Source organism: Hemitrygon akajei, chromosome 22, assembly GCF_048418815.1.
Source record: "Hemitrygon akajei chromosome 22, sHemAka1.3, whole genome shotgun sequence".
NCBI lineage: Eukaryota > Metazoa > Chordata > Chondrichthyes > Myliobatiformes > Dasyatidae > Hemitrygon > Hemitrygon akajei.
The window spans coordinates 33,359,084-33,375,024 of NC_133145.1; the positions used below are offsets into that span (position 1 = coordinate 33,359,084).

Below are 15,941 nucleotides of genomic sequence, written 5' to 3' on the forward strand. Positions count from 1 at the left end.
TAAGGGAGAGAAAAGAAAAATATGTATGAGGTCTCGAGCACACGTTCAATTGCCATGACAATAAAGGATTTGTAGAAAAATATTTGGAAAAGATGTCTTTATTTTTGACATTAAATCTAATTTAACTGGAAGCTGTTGCATAAAAAAAGTCGCAAAGAATCGAGACTTGCTGGCTGTGAGTTGGGTGTGTCAAGGGGCCAAGCATTCTGTTACTTCAGCACTGAATTACTGTATCAAATCTAGCTTAGTCTATTCACTCTGACTGCTAACATAAATAATGAAGACAGTGTTAAACAAGATGCATCCAAACCAGGGTTCAACCCTGAGATGTTATACTTGAGAAGCTGAAAGATTCAGTCTGTAGAAAACATTGTGGAAATTCAAAATTCAGTGATAGGGGGATTGATGTCTGAGCTAAGACATAGAGCCCTAAACAACAGAGCTGACTGCTTGAAGTAGCTGAAAGAATACAATTAAATTTGGAAATCTATTATTTAATTGCCACTTTATTCCTGGTCTTGTTCCTCTGTGCCCTTGGATACTTAAATTAGCTGATATTTAGAAGGAAATACACCTGCTGGAAGTTCTGCCATGTTAAGGTGGTGCTGTTTAGTGGGTTGCCATGTTGGAGCTGATTGGAGATGTTAGGGCAGAGATGGTAGAAAGTCTGGGAGGGATGAACAGAATCTAGAGCTGGATTCCAGGAGGGATTGTCAGAAGAAAAGGGCACCAATAGGAACTGGGGTTGAGGATGGTCAGGTGTGCAAATTAATGTTAGTGAGGAATAGGGGTCGGATGCTTTCATCAGGTCAATCGAGCATGGGAGGTGTCATCTGTGTGATGCATGGGAGAAGCCTGCAGAACAGTGAAGTGGAAGGGTGAGGGGAAACCTGGGAAGTTGTCAAGAATGCTGAGAAAACTACAAAACTGAATTCAATAATTTTGTGAGAAAATGATGAGCGGTTTTTAAACAATGGTGAAGGAGATTTTAGTTCTCTCCTGCACACAATGTCAAAACATCTGTGGTTTGTTTTTCTCATCATTGTACGTGCCTAGAAATTTCTGTGTACTCTTTTATTATATACAGATAACCCAGACTCAATTTGTTGAAATATATTGCGCATGAAAGAACCAGGGGTCCAGAAAGTGCGATGGATCCTTCAAGGTATGAAACAATTGCTAGTACTCTCAAATAAAGCTGGCATAACGACAGAAAATGCCAGAGGCCAGGCAGCTTTTATGGAGAAAGAAACACAGTTAGCATTTCAAGTTTATGGCCATTCACCAGAACCAGATGAAAAGACCTTTAACTCTGCTTCTCAGCTACTACCTGACCTACTGAGTGCTTCCAGCATTTTCTACTGTTAGTTCAGATACTCAAAAAGCACAATTTTTTTTTACATTTCCATTCCTTACATTGGGATAAATGGTTTACAGCCTTCCCAGAAGGTTTTAGAACGCACATAACTAGACTCAAGGTAAAATGCATCCACGTTATATTCAAAAACATTACACTATTCCAACATTTCTAGTCTGTAATTTTTTGAAGCAAACATTGTATGATTAACTTAAAAACATGGAACTTTAAATTAAAATAGAATTCAACAACTGAAGTTGCATAAAGATCCACTGGAACAGTAAGCCTGAAGATTTCATTGATCGATTAACTGGTTTAAGCTCATAAAAGGTTAAAAATTTCAGAAGCAGAACAATTAATTTTTTCAAAGGAAAAACTATGCATTTAATAAGAAAGCAATGCAACAATGCCAGTAGATGGCAGAATTGAGACAAAGAATGTATTCAAGGACTTTTAGCAATCGATCCTTGCTGCATTTTTTCCCCATAATGACGATGGCCTTATTTTGATGTAGGGTCATGACCGGAAATATCACCCGTCTCTCTGACTTACAGATGGTTTCTGACCAGTTGAGTCCCTGCAGCAGTTTCCTTTTTCTCTGCAGATTATAGTATCTGCCCTCACTGGGATCTCAATCATACTTCCATATTGAGTATTCATTGGGCAGATGCCCAGAGCAATGTAAAATTATATTGTTTTGAATTTCTAAATAGGTGCACCCAAGAAGGTGGAATGTTATAATTCAGATCTGCTTATAAGCCAGCATGTGCACTGCCACTTAAAACTTCCTGTGGCACAGGGAAAGGAAAAGCACACTATCGCAAGCATATACAGAAACATGTAGAGAAATTTATCCAGTTATGTTGCAAACATCTCATTGCTCCTTTCCCCTCAATAGAACATACTTTGACAAAGTCAAAAAAAGGGAAGCTCTAGTCAGTTTGAAGTATTTAGCCATGGCGTTACATTTATATTGAAAGTACTCCTTGAAGCAGTTAGTTCTTACAGTGTTTTATTTTGAAGATTTTTCGTTGTTAATCCTTGTTCAGCTCTCACCAACCTCTGGAATGAGATTCCTAAAGGTGAAACAATTTCATTAATATGAGTAAAACTTAAGAGGCAAAATAATCTTCAAATTAAAATCATTGTCAATTAGAAGACAAATGGTTTTTAAAATTATTTATTAATATCATGAAACATTACACTGAGCAGTTTATTCTGAAATATAAATTATGGGAGATCTGTTCATCCTGAACTGTGAAATAATTCAATTCCTTTTCTAAAACTTTTCCTGATTTTGAATACCGTCAACATTACTGTTATTCATCAATCACATACAAAAAAATAAGGACCTTTTCTATCATGTAAAATCTGGTGAATACCAAGGAAGTAAATCTTTCTGAAACATCTTGTCAGTCCAAAAGTATTCCAGCATTTCAGTGTTGAGCAGATGACTGAGGAGCAGTATGCTACATTCCCCAAGTCTCCTTCTTAGACCGTCCCTCAGGTTTGAGGATGACTTGCTTTCCCACTGGTTTAGTGGGATTTGAGGCCAATAAGTGGAAATTACAGTTTCTGCCTGAGCTGGGCAGCCAATGGCTAGTGGTGCACCTTGCCTGATTTAATCCTTCCCACTTAATCAAGAGTTATGTGAGTTTCTATAGCATGGCCTCAAGGTTCTCAGTAACATCCCAAATGCTCCTCAATTTTTTTTTTAGCAAACATGGGCCGGAAGTCCCCAGGATTCAATGGGAATATGGCATTTCTTAAAGGTACAGGTTCGATTTATGTGTCTCATGTATGTCGAAATATACAGTGAAAGGCACTGTTTGCATCAAAGCAAATCAGTGAGGAGTGTACTGGTCAGACCACAAGTTGTGACATGCTTCCAGTACCACAATTTACTAACTCTAAACAGTACTCATTTGGAATGTGGGGGGAGCCCCACGTGGTCACAGAGAAAATGTACAGACGCCTGACAGAGCTCTTAGAGGATGCTTTAAGCACAACACAGAATATTTTTCTTTATCCATTTGGTAATCTCTTTCTGTAAAAGATAAGAAATAGAGTGCCTTTTAGGCAGTCTGTGGCCTGTCTAACACTGTTCATTCAGTGTACCTATGGCCTCAATATGTGGAATGTTCACGTTCCTTTTATAACATTCAAATCCCGGTTGACCCATGGAACTAAAGACTAACCACAGCATCGTTACAGGGTATTTTGAATCTCAACATCAGAGATGATCAGGAAGGACAGCATGGCATGACATGTTCTGTTGCAGAAAATAAACCTAAACTGCATAAAAAGGACTGAGAATTCCCCTAAGTAAACAGCATATTGTTTGCCCATTGATAAAGATTATTTGCATACCCAATTTTCTATAGTTCGGAATTTTTCACTTCTGCTTCCTGTTTTAAGATTTTAAATTAGGATTTGAAGAATAAATTTTGCTTTGGGGGTGTAAAGATGAAGAGTTTGCAGTTTCATGAATAGATTCTGGTTACGTCCAGCTTCAATTCAGAATGGGGAGGACCAACCTGCTCGCAGATACACATTGAACTTTCATCCTCCAAATATCCTCCAAACATTTCATGTGAAATAAATTAATCCTTCATAATGCTAGTCATGGCTGAAGTCAACAATATTGGTGGATTCAAGGACCGCTGGATATGGAGTTAGGGAAGAAGGGATGTATAGTTATGGTGACAGGAATTAGACAAGTAAAAATGGGTCCATGGGGAACTTACATGTGGAATGGAGCAACCTGAACAAAATGCAGCAAATAAACAGGTTGAACAATCCGCTTAGTTGCTCTATCTTGTTTTATAATTCTGATGAACCTTCCAAGAGATTTCGCATCTAACAGATATGTCATTCACTTCAAATTATGAAATGCAGTAAATTTGTGATCATCGAATTGTGGGAAGTAAGTTACAATTTGGTATTCTATAAACATCACTGATTGCACGCATGCATACAAATTCAAATGGAGAATTGTGGAATTGGAGACCACAGAATCAACTCAAGTGATTCTGTTACCAACATCAAACCAGAACAATCACACTGCCATCACTGGCCAAGTCCTTGAAACACAAGGTAGCTTTCAAATCTGTGAGCTCCATATTACTTAACAGTAATGGGTGATAAAGATCCACAGACTCTAATGAAGAGTTCAGATATTCTCCTGCTTTTTATATTGTAGGCATGGTTAAAGTCAGGGCTGGTGTCTGGAGTTTCACAGATTAAGCTAGGTATTTAGGTGAAGAATATGAAGAGTGCTCTCATCTTCATAATCAGAATCCAAGGTTTACTGTCTGTGGCAGAGCAAAAATCCATAAGCCTGAATTTAATTCAATTCCGGTGATTGAAAAGAAACTATGAGTTTAAGATGGAAAGAGCAAAAGTGAATAAACACTTTATCAAAAGCCGTTTTTGCTCTCCTAATTAAAAATCAATTGAACCAACATTAGTTTACAAACACTAAAGGGAGGTTTAGAGAAAAACACTTGTTCATTTGGACAAATGGCATGCAAATTGCTATAAGTGGGCAACAATCAGTTGATCTTGGAACAACAATTAAGCTAGAACCAATTTTTTTCCAAAAGTATAATCAGTCTGAAGATGCAAGTGTATCTGCGGTTCTCAGTTGTGACACCTGGATAAAGCATGGGAAAGAGGGTCAGAGAGTTACACCAAACAAGTAGGGACTAAAGTCAATTTCAGAAATGGAAACAGACAGGGAGAAAATGAATTAGTCTAGACAGTGTTTATAACATAAATGCCCAGATTTAATACATGAGTGCCTACACTGGATAACAGATGAGCTCTAATAATAGACAATTAATATTCCTGACATATTTGAAAGGTAAGGACGGTAACAGTGGAGAGATTATGGCAGAGGTATTGAATGAAAGTGTAGCATCAGCAATCAGAAAGTTAGATATGCCTTGGGGTCCAAAGAGAAAAGGTTTATCATTAAAAGTAAGCAGGCATAAGGAGCTACCACTTTTCCTATCCCTAGTACTTTCAAGAAATGAAAATTAACTGATCGAAAGAAGACGGAGGAGAAAATTTTCATGCAAGACTTTCAAGTAACAATAATGGGATATTCAATTATCTAAGTGTAAATTTGGACATTGACAATGTTTCAGGGCGAGACCCTTCAGCAGGACCCCCACTTGAGTCTTGCCAAAGGCTCTCTGCTCAAAACGCTGACTGCACTCTTTTCCATTGATGCTGCCTGGCCTGCTGAGTTCCTCCAGCATTTTGTGTGTGTTGCTCGGATTTCTAGCGTCTGCAGATTTTCCCTTGTATGTGATTAGGAAACAGGCATTATCGGGATTAGAGTAGTCGTGGAAACGAGTAAGGAAACACTTATTGTGGAAATACTCAACCGAAGCATGACTGATTTCCAATATCTTGCAGCAGAATTTGGCCGCAGTAAGAAGGAATCAAAGATTAACAAATTTAACTGTAAAAGTCCAGTGGGATGCCTTGAAAGAAGATCTACTGTAGTTCAGGCAAAGACTAGGCACACTGGGGAACTGAGGAAATGCATTTAATGTTCCCTAGATGATTAAAGATATAATTATTATTTTGAAACAGAAAAAGGAAGATAAATTCTAAACTCGTTATTCAGCAGAGAACCAAGTTGAATAGAGGATACTTTATATGATAACTAAAATAGATAACAAAGGGAAGGAGAATGATTGAGAATAGATCTGCGGACAATGTAAAAAGGAAGTTAGATGTCTTATAAAAAACATGCATGAAGAGTAAAGCAGCAATCACATGATGTGGAGCAGGGTGGGGGGTGAGTACTGACCAGAGAAGAAACCGTATTGAATCAAAGGGTGTGACTGAGGTGCTAAAATATTGTACTTGTTTTCTATTGTTGCAGCAAGAAAGTATAAACAAGTTGGTTTGGATATGAAAAATAAGATGGAGCCACTTAAAAGGATGACAATATTCAAGGTCAATTTGACATCCAGTCTAAGTGAAATGTTTTCTAATCTCTTCAGAAGATTCTCGCCACAAACCTTGATGTGACTTTCAGACTGGACTAAAAAGATGACCCCAGTGATCAGTGTTTACTTGAGTTGTAAATGATATATAATCTACACCTGTGGTTACAGAACTTGTTTTCAAAGCCAGCAGATGCCACAAAGCCTGTAAATACTGCTGATGAGAAAAACACTCGACTTCAGGAGGATAGCGACAAAGAGTCGAATGACCAGGTGCTGGCCGAGCTGAATGTAGCTGGGGGAAGGGTGAAGAGGATGGAAGAACGGGGACAGGAGATGGGAGGTAGATCATCCACTCTATAAATGGAGCAGGATTACAGAAACCTGGTGTAGGTATCATGTCTGAAGGTGGCAGGCAGCATCAAACAGGCTGCTGTGAAACAGCAAGCGCATTCTGCAGCTTTGCAAATAAAGATAAGGATGTTTACTGAAATGTTCAAAAACACATACAAGTACATCAAGGTCACAAAAGAAAATAGAACGCAGAATATTGTGTTTAGGGTACAGTGAGAGTGCAATACAGGAAAGCAGATGAACTGACTGGGATGAGGGAGAGTGAGAAATCACAAATTCAGCTTTGGTGTACGAGAAGTCCATTCAAGAGTCTGAAAGCAGTGGGATAGGAGCTGTCTTTCAGTCTGGTGGCATTGTGCTTTCAGGCTTTTGTATCTTTTGCCGAATGAGAGAGGGGTGAAGAGAGGATGACGGGCGGGAGCAGTGTTCGTTTCTGTTGGTTGCTTTCTGGCTGTAAATGGAGACTGAGTCAGCGGAAGGGAGGCTGGTTTGCGTGACTCTCTGCTTTCTCTTGCAGGGCTGGGCAGAGAAGTGCCAGAACAAGCTGTTATGCATTCAGATTGGAAGCTCCAAAGGAACAAGAGGTGACCTGACACTCTATATATTTATTTTATTTTTTATATAGAGGTACAGTGCAGTAACAGGCCTTTCCGGCCCAATGAGCCTACACTACCCAATTGCACTCATGTGACCAATTAACCTACTAACCCGTACATCTTTGGTATGTGGGAGAAAACCTGAGCACCCGGAGGAAACCCATGTGGTCACGGGGAGAGCATACAAACTCCCTACAGACGAAGACGGGCATTGAACCTGGGTCAGTCATGCATTGAGCTACCATGTCACCCACATTTAGAAAGAAAGTTAAATGATTTAGGTAACACCCAAAGAAGTGTGAAGTGGTTCATTTTGGTAGGTCAGATATGATGGCAGAATATAGCATTAATGGTAAGACTCTTAGCTGTGTGGAGGATCAGGGGGATCTTGGGGTCCGAGTCCATAGGACACTCAAAGCTGCTACACATATTGACTCTGTGGTTAAGAAGGCATATGGTGCATTGGCCTTCATCAACTGTGGGATTGAGTTTAGGAGCCGAGAGGTAATGTTGCAGCTATATAGGACCCTGGTCAGACCCCACTTGGAGTACTGTGCTCAGTTCTGGTGGATGTGGAAGGATGTGGAAGCCATAGAAAGGGTGCAGAAGAGATTTACAAAGATGTTGCCTGGATTAGGGAGCATGCCTTACGAGAATAGATTGAGTGAACTCAGCCTTTTCTCCTTGGAGCGACAGAGGATGAGAGGTGACTTGATAGAGGTGTACAAGATAATGAGAGGCGTTGATCGTGTGGATAGTCAGAGGCTTTTTCCCAGGGCTGAAATGGCTAGCACAAGAGGGCATCGTTTTCAGGTGCTTGGAAGTGGGTACAGAGGAAATGTCATGGGTAAGTTTTTTACGCGGAGAGTGGTGAGTGCGTGGAATGGGTTGCTGGCGGCAGTGGAGGTGGAAACGATAGGGTCTTTTAAGAGGCTCCTGGATGGCTATGTGGAGCTTAGAAAAATAGAGGACTATGGGTAAAACCTAGGTAGTTCTGAGGTAGGGACATGTTCGGCACAGCTTTGTGGGCCAAAGGGCCTGTATTGTGCTGTAAGTTTTCTATATTTCTATCTGAGTTGCCTGCTTCGAGAGGTGCAGAAAATAGATTTAATAATAGTGTTTAAGAGTGAGCTGCATGAAAACCAAAATCTTTCAGGACATGGGAAAAGGCAAAGGGAGGGATTAATTGGAGTACTGTTTCATAGGCAAACTGCACTGAAGCACTTCCTCTTTTCTATTATTCTGGGGTCCAATGATTCTTGGTAATTCAGTTTGTTGGGAGCTAAATAAGGTTTGTTTAGATCTGTGAAAATGCAAAGCACATACTGCATAAGGCCTTTTGAAAGCTGCAACTGATATAACATTGTTTAGTTAAGGCAGATCAACCACAAGCCATTACTATATTTATACAGGATGTTCTATTTTTCTCAGAACATCTTTAAAATTCATGTTGTAAGCCCTGAATCTCCGAACTGGTATTGTATAGATATTTGAGTGAGTTCATACTACTTTCAGTGAAAATAAATATGTTTTTTCTTGGTGTGACCTTCTGAGGAAAGTTGGTGTGGATGAGCACATTTCCCAGGTATATGAGGAATGCAACAAAGAGTGAGAAATAAATTCCTCAGATTTCTTAGTTAATGAACAGTTTCAGAACTGCTGCATTTCAGGAAACAATAGGAGTTTAGAAGTCAAATGCAAGAAAATGCTGCTCCACATGGCTGATGCTTATGCTTTATCCAGTGAAATCTGTCAGTGTAACCCTGTGTTTCCCATTTACATCTCCTAGGCCCCGCTTCCAATGCATCCAAACTATTTGCCTCTGTGCGATAAAGAATCACATTCATACCACCTTTTGCGTAAATAAGCTTCTTCTAGATTTTCTTCACAATTTTTTTGTGATTATTTTATAATGATGGCCTCGAGTTACAGTTTTCCCCAGTCCTGATAAGACAGCTTCTGTCTCCACTCTGTAGAAACCTTTCATAACTCAATTAACCGATTGTTTGGAATTAAATTACCTTGCCTGGTGTGTCGGGGATAGGTGTGGCTGCACCCATACCACCCCCTCACCCCTGGAGCTCCTACTCTGCCACCTGTCCCACACCACCCCCCCCCCACAGCACCCCACCCTCACCATTCTCACCATCCTTTGTTCCCGCCAGATTTACAATCTTGCTCTCTGCTTCATGCTGACAAATGCAGTACTGTGAAAAAGTCGTAGGCACCCTAGCTATATATTTGTGCCTTAGACTTTTGTATGGTTCTGTATCAGTTAGTACTGATGTTAGCACAGCTCCAGGAACCCAGGTTCAATGCAATCTTCTGATACTGACCCAGAGGAGTTTGCACGTTCCGGCTGTGACTACATGGGATTCCCCTGGATATCTCAGTTCCCTCCCTCATCCCAAAGACATGTGGGTTTATAGGTTTACTGGTTAATGCAAATTGCCCCTTTTGTGTTGATGATTGGAAAAATGTGGGTATTTGGGAGACTAAAATGGAATTAATGTAGGATTAATGCTCGTGGAAACTTGACGACTGGTACATACTTAATGGGCTGAAAACTTTGACTAAAAACCTTTACTCTGTTAGGTTTGGTGTTACAAGCATTGTGATATGGAAGTTCGATAAGAAAAATCATAAACAACTTAAGCAAATAATACATGATTAACTGCCTGATATAATAGTTACATCGTCCATATGAACGTTGAGTTTTAAAATAAATACTTCTCAGTCTTTGTATACTGTTTGTGTAATATCTCAACGACGCAACAAGTATAATTTTTTGATGATAAGCTATTCTTACCTGGTGTCTTCATTTCATCATTAATAAATGATAGAAGCTCCTTGCAAATGTGACAATAAGGTAGAGGCCAAGTCATGAGACTGTGGTAGATGCTGTATGCATTTTGTAGCAGGTTAGATTCTGGAGGGAAATATGGTGTCTGCAAACCACCAGACAGAAAATTAAGCAAATGTGAAAAGTCTAAATACATAATACAAAAAATAAAAATCATTTTGAAACAGCAATATTTTCAAGAAAGTGCATTTAATTGGAAAAGCATCCTATTTTCATAACTTGTAAAAATATTTTAAATTAATTAACTTATTTGTAATTTTCTACCATTTAAACATGAAATTGCAACAGAATTCTTCAGTCACTCTTCTTGATCGTCTTCTTAAATGTAGAATAATATTTTAATGTAGCAAGTTATATCGAGGGGACTTCACAGTGACCAAAACAGAGTCTAAAGAATGATAGGGGGCATTAAGTCGGATGAAAGGAAGGGTGTTTTGGAGGATCTGATGGAGAATGTTCTTATCTACCAGGTGGTATAATGGCACCATTTGTAGAGCTGCTGCCTCTGTAGCTATCAGTTTGGAATGTGCACATTTTCCTTGTGACCATGTGAGCTCCCCCTACATCTCCTGCCTCCATTGTCCCTCCATCCCAGCTCCTCCCACACCCAATAATATACAGGTTGGTTGGTTGTTGGCCATTGTAAATTGGTAGAATCAGAGGAGAATATGAGGAAAAGAGGGAATTGGTTATGGTAAGATTAGGGTGTTTGCTAGTCAACATGCACACAGTGGGCCGAATGGCCTGTTTCTCTATTGTACCTTCTCTATAATGAGAGGCTGAGAAATTGGAGAAGGAAATTACTGAAAGGACAGCCAGAAAGGAGAAGTGAAAGGAAGTTCACTGCACTGGTAATAGAAAATAGGTGTGTGAATATCTCTCAGAGAAGAAGCCATCTTAAGAAAAAAAACAAACAAAAACCGTCACTATGAAAAACTGGTTATTTTATGAATCACTCTAACTTCCTAAATTTTATGGAAGTACCATCACACAACACAAATCATCCGCTACGATGTATATCTTCAGTACTCACTCGTAATGCGGAAGAATAAAACATTAAAGCCAGTGGCACCAATAATTCATATTGACACATCTCTTGCACCTGCAAAACATTATTCATACATGTAAGACATTTTATTACCATCTGAAGTGATTTACCATTTACCAAAGCCATGTTATACAAACAAATGGGTACATAATACTTGTGCGTAAATTGACACTTATTTGTGTCTCAGTTACTCAAAGGCAGTTTTACCATTTTTAAAAAAATATGAAAGCCTAGAAAGGGTATTGTGTGATTGTGTTTTCCATTTCTTAAACAGGCAGGATGCAGGTTCATGTGTGCAAACCACATAACGGGAGGGGACTTCCTTGGTTTGTTGTGAAGATGTATTCAGAAGTTTATTACAATTTCAGGCAGAGAAGAAATTAGTTGTAGTTAGCAGTCAACCTAGCTACATGCCAATTCACCACAGGTAAAAATAATATAAATAAACGTGCAGGTCCTTATTCAAGTTACCTATATCAATCGGACCCTTGAGAGAATGTCTGAGAACAGATTCTCCCACATGTTTCCTACCTGGAAGCGGTGCACTGTGATAGGGAGCAGGTAAATATCCCTGTGAGGCACATGGAGTATAATAATCCATTTGAAATGAATGGCCTGATCTGATGCTGTAAGTTCAATCTAAAATATGATTTTAATGCTTAAATATAAAACATCAAAGTTCAGACTGGAAAATCGATGCTCTGAAATGGGGTTGTACATATTTTAGTCTGTTAAATGTTTGCTTTTGTAATGCCCATGCCAAAGCTGAAGTCACTGAGAGAGAAAAAAAATTGCAAAAGCAGATTATCTGTGCAATGTTAAAGGATCTGTACATAGTAACTTAACTTTGGGTGGAGTGACATGGGCATGAAGTAGCATGCTAGGATGGGGGAACGGGGAAGGAGGAAGGGACAATGAGAAATTGATTGGGTGATGGGAAGAGGAAACCCGCAGATCCCCAGAGCCATTGGTTATCTATATGGGGAGGCGGTGTAGGAAGATAGATGAGTCAGGGAGTATTAGGTCCACAATCAGGGTAGCTGGGCTAAGGAAGGAGGCAGGAGTCCCGATCAGCGGCAATCAGAATGGGCTGAGTCAGAGGTTACAGTCAGACCCCAGACTACAACATAAATCATTTCACTACTTTTATCACAACATGTCAACTCATTGTACCATCGCTAATAACAATGGCCCCTTAATCCGTTCTTTGCAAGTAAGAGCACAAAACATGCTTGCACATTAATGACATCATTGTGTGCACGAGACCCAGCAAGGAAATGGCATCAGGGAAGTTTTGGTGAAGCACGTCACGAAGTTCCTGACCCAATGTTGCAATGTCAGTGGTTTCACCAGGAAATGTGCAATAATAGTAAAACACAGCAAGAGTTGTGCTTCACGTGCTTTTAAAGCTCAATAATGGATACAAGTAGAGTTATACTAATCCAGGTTTGCAGCATAAGATTCTTATAAACCATGAACCATGATCCTTAAACCATGAATGCATTTGTGCTTTTGGACACTTTTTCATCTTTTGGTCCTATGGTGTTGCTTCTGTCATACTACTGTTAGTTTACTTCTTTTTGAACCTGGCTGTTAATTTCCAATCAGGACGCTGGTTCTTAACAACTTTTGATCTCTTATCATGTAGAAAATACACTACCTTTCTGTTTACCTACCAAAGTGGATGGCTCATATAATCCATTTATATCCCCCTAAAAGATGTCTTCAATTTATTCATGGCCCATATTTCCATGTCATTTTCCTTCATCAACAAATCTGAGAAGCCTTCATCCCATCATCCAAGATTAAGAACATTTTGTGATGCAGTGCCATCTGCAGTGGTATCTCATTAGTCATAAACTCCCAAGCTGAAAATGACCCTATAAATTCAACTTGTTTTCTGTGCTTTAACCAAACTTTAATTCATTCCATTGCAATATTGACAATACTTTGTTTAAACAAGTACTCAATGTTTACCAGTTATCAGTTTCAATATTGTTGCAGGATAACTCATATTATAATAATATTAATATTAATATTAATAATAATAATAGTAGTTTATAAGTCTCAAGTGGAAAATTATTTTGTTACAGCAACACTTAAAAACACACTTAGCAGTGTGCTTAATTAATAATAAATATTGAATAATAAGTGTAACATAAAATGAGTACCAAACTGCAATAATAATACATATACAAAATAATAAAAAAGAGTCTATTGTACTGTGATGTGTGTTCACTTAGAACATAGAAAACCTACAGCACAATACAGGCCCTTTGGCCCAGAAAGCTGTGCAGAACATGTCCTTACCTTAGAAATTATCTAGGGTTACCCATAGCCCTCTATTTTTCTGAGCTCCATGTACCTGTTCAGGAGTCTCTTAAAAGTCCCTATCATATCTGCCTCCACCACCGTCGCCAGCAGCCCATTCGACGCACTCACCACTCTCTGCGTAAAAAACTTACCCTTGATATCTCCTCTGTACCTACTTTCAAGCACTTTAAAACTGTGCCCTCCCATGCTAGCCATTTCAGCCCTGAGAAAAAGCCTCTGACTATCCACACGATCAATGCCCCTCATCATCTTATACACCTCTATCAGGTCACCTCTCATCCTCCATTGCTCCAAAGAAAAGAGGCCGAGTTCACTCAACCTATTCTCATAAGACATGCTCCCCAATCCGGGCAACATCCTTGTAAATCTCCTCTACACACTTTCTATGGTTTTCACATCCTTCCTATAGAGAGGCAACCAGAACTGAGCACAGTACTCCAAGTGGGGTCTGACCAGCGTCCTATATAGCTGCAACATTACCTCTTGGCTCCTAAATTCAATTCCATGATTGATGAAGACCAATGCACCGTATGCCTTCTTAACCACAGAGTCAACCTGTGTTGCAGCTTTGAGTGTCCTATGGACTTGGACCCCAAGATCCCTCTGATCCTCCACACTGCCAAGAGTCTTACCATTAATACTATATTCCATATTATTATTCCATACTATATTTTCAATAAGCATATGCATATACATATTCCATACTATATTTGACCTACCAAAATGAACCGCCTCACATTTATCTGGGTTGAACTCCATCTCTCACTTCTCAGCCCAGCTTTGCATCCTGTCAATGTCCAGCTGTAACCTCTGACAGCCCTCTATACTATCCACAATACCCCCAACCTTTGTGTCATCAGCAAATTTACTAATCCATCCCTCCACTTCTTCATCCAGGTCATTTATAAAAATCACTAACAGCAGGAGTCCCAGAACAGATCCCTGAGGCACGCCACTGGTCACCGACCTCCATGCAGAACATGAACCATTCTACAACCACCCTTTGCCTTCTGTGGGCAAGCCAGTTCTGGATCCACAAAGCAAAGTTCCCTTGGACCCTTGCCTCCATGCCTCCTTACTTTCTCAATAAGCCTTGCATGGGGTACCATATCAAATGCCTTGCTGAAATCCATATAAACTACATCTACTGCTCTACCTTCCTCAATGTGTTTAGTCACATCCTCAAAAAATTCAATCAGACTCGTAAGGCATGACCTGCCTTTGACAAAGCCATGCTGACTATTCCTAATCATATTCTGACGCTCCAAACATTCATAAATCCTGCCTCTCAGGATCTTCTCCAGCAACTTACCAACCACTAAAGTAAGACTCACTGGTCTATAATTTCCTGGGCTATCTCTAATCTCTTTCTTGAATAATGGAACAACATCCACGACCCTTCAATCCTCCAGAACCTCTCCCATCCCCATTGATGATGCAAAGGTCATCGCCAGAGGCTTAGCAATCTCCTCCCTTGCCTCCCACACATCCCATAGTAGCCTGGGGTACATCTTGTCCTGTCTCAGTGACTTATCCAACTTGATGCTTTCCAAAAACTCCAGCACATCCTCTTTCTCATCTCATGCTCAAGCTTTTCAGTCCGCTGTAAGTCATCCCTACAATCACTAAGATCCTTTTCTGTAGTGAATACTGAAGCAAAGTACTCATTAAGTACCTCTGCTGTCTCCTCTGGTTCTATATACACTTTTCCACTATCACACTTGTTTGATCCTATTCTCTCACGTCTTTTCCTCTTGCTCTTCACATACTTGTAGAATGCCTTGGTGTTTTCCTTAATCCTGTCCACCAAGGCCTTCTCACGGTCCCTTCTGGCTCTCTTAATTTCTTTCTTAAACTCCTTCCTGCTAGCCTTATAATCTTCTAGATTACCTGTTGCACAGAGATGAACTGTTGTATATGCTTATTGTATTTGATAGGAAAGATTTTCTGTTATGATCCTTGTGACAGCAGAGCTGAATGAGTCTGTTTGAAAAGGTGCTTCTTTGCTTATTCAGTAGGTCATGGAGAGGATGTGACTGCTTGTCCATAATGGTAACAAATCATGCTGGTGTTCTAGTACTCATTTATGCAGCATGTTTACTGAGAGGCCAGAAGAAAATCAACAAACACATGGGTAAGGTAGAGCATTACTTATTGTGGTTATGACATCAACTAAAAACTATGAACCATCGAAAATAAGCATTCTGCGGTGAACCATTTACCAAGAATTTTCACGCAGACCTTACAGGAAGGTATACCTGATTCAAAGTGTTGCTTATCACTGAGCTGCAAATTTGCAACCAGTTTGCATTTGAAGATAAAGGCACATTAGCATATGTGCAGAATACGTGCCCCACAATATATTCAAACTTACAGCAGCAAGTCCAGCTTTGCACCTAATTTCAAATTGGGAAAATTTATTTCT

At 39.7% G+C, this 15,941-nt stretch overlaps 1 protein-coding gene across 1 annotated transcript in view; it reads right to left on the minus strand.

Annotated features, from left to right (window-relative positions):
- Positions 1 to 15,941, minus strand: part of pik3r5 (phosphoinositide-3-kinase, regulatory subunit 5) — a 95,689-nt gene that overhangs the window by 37,690 nt on the left and 42,058 nt on the right. The window contains exons 4-6 of the mRNA XM_073025950.1: positions 11,168 to 11,236; positions 10,081 to 10,219; positions 2,364 to 2,433 (exon numbers count right to left, since the gene is read on the minus strand). Of these exons, the coding sequence (XP_072882051.1) occupies positions 2,364 to 2,433; positions 10,081 to 10,219; positions 11,168 to 11,236 (278 nt within the window). The remainder of the gene's footprint in view (positions 1 to 2,363; positions 2,434 to 10,080; positions 10,220 to 11,167; positions 11,237 to 15,941) is intronic.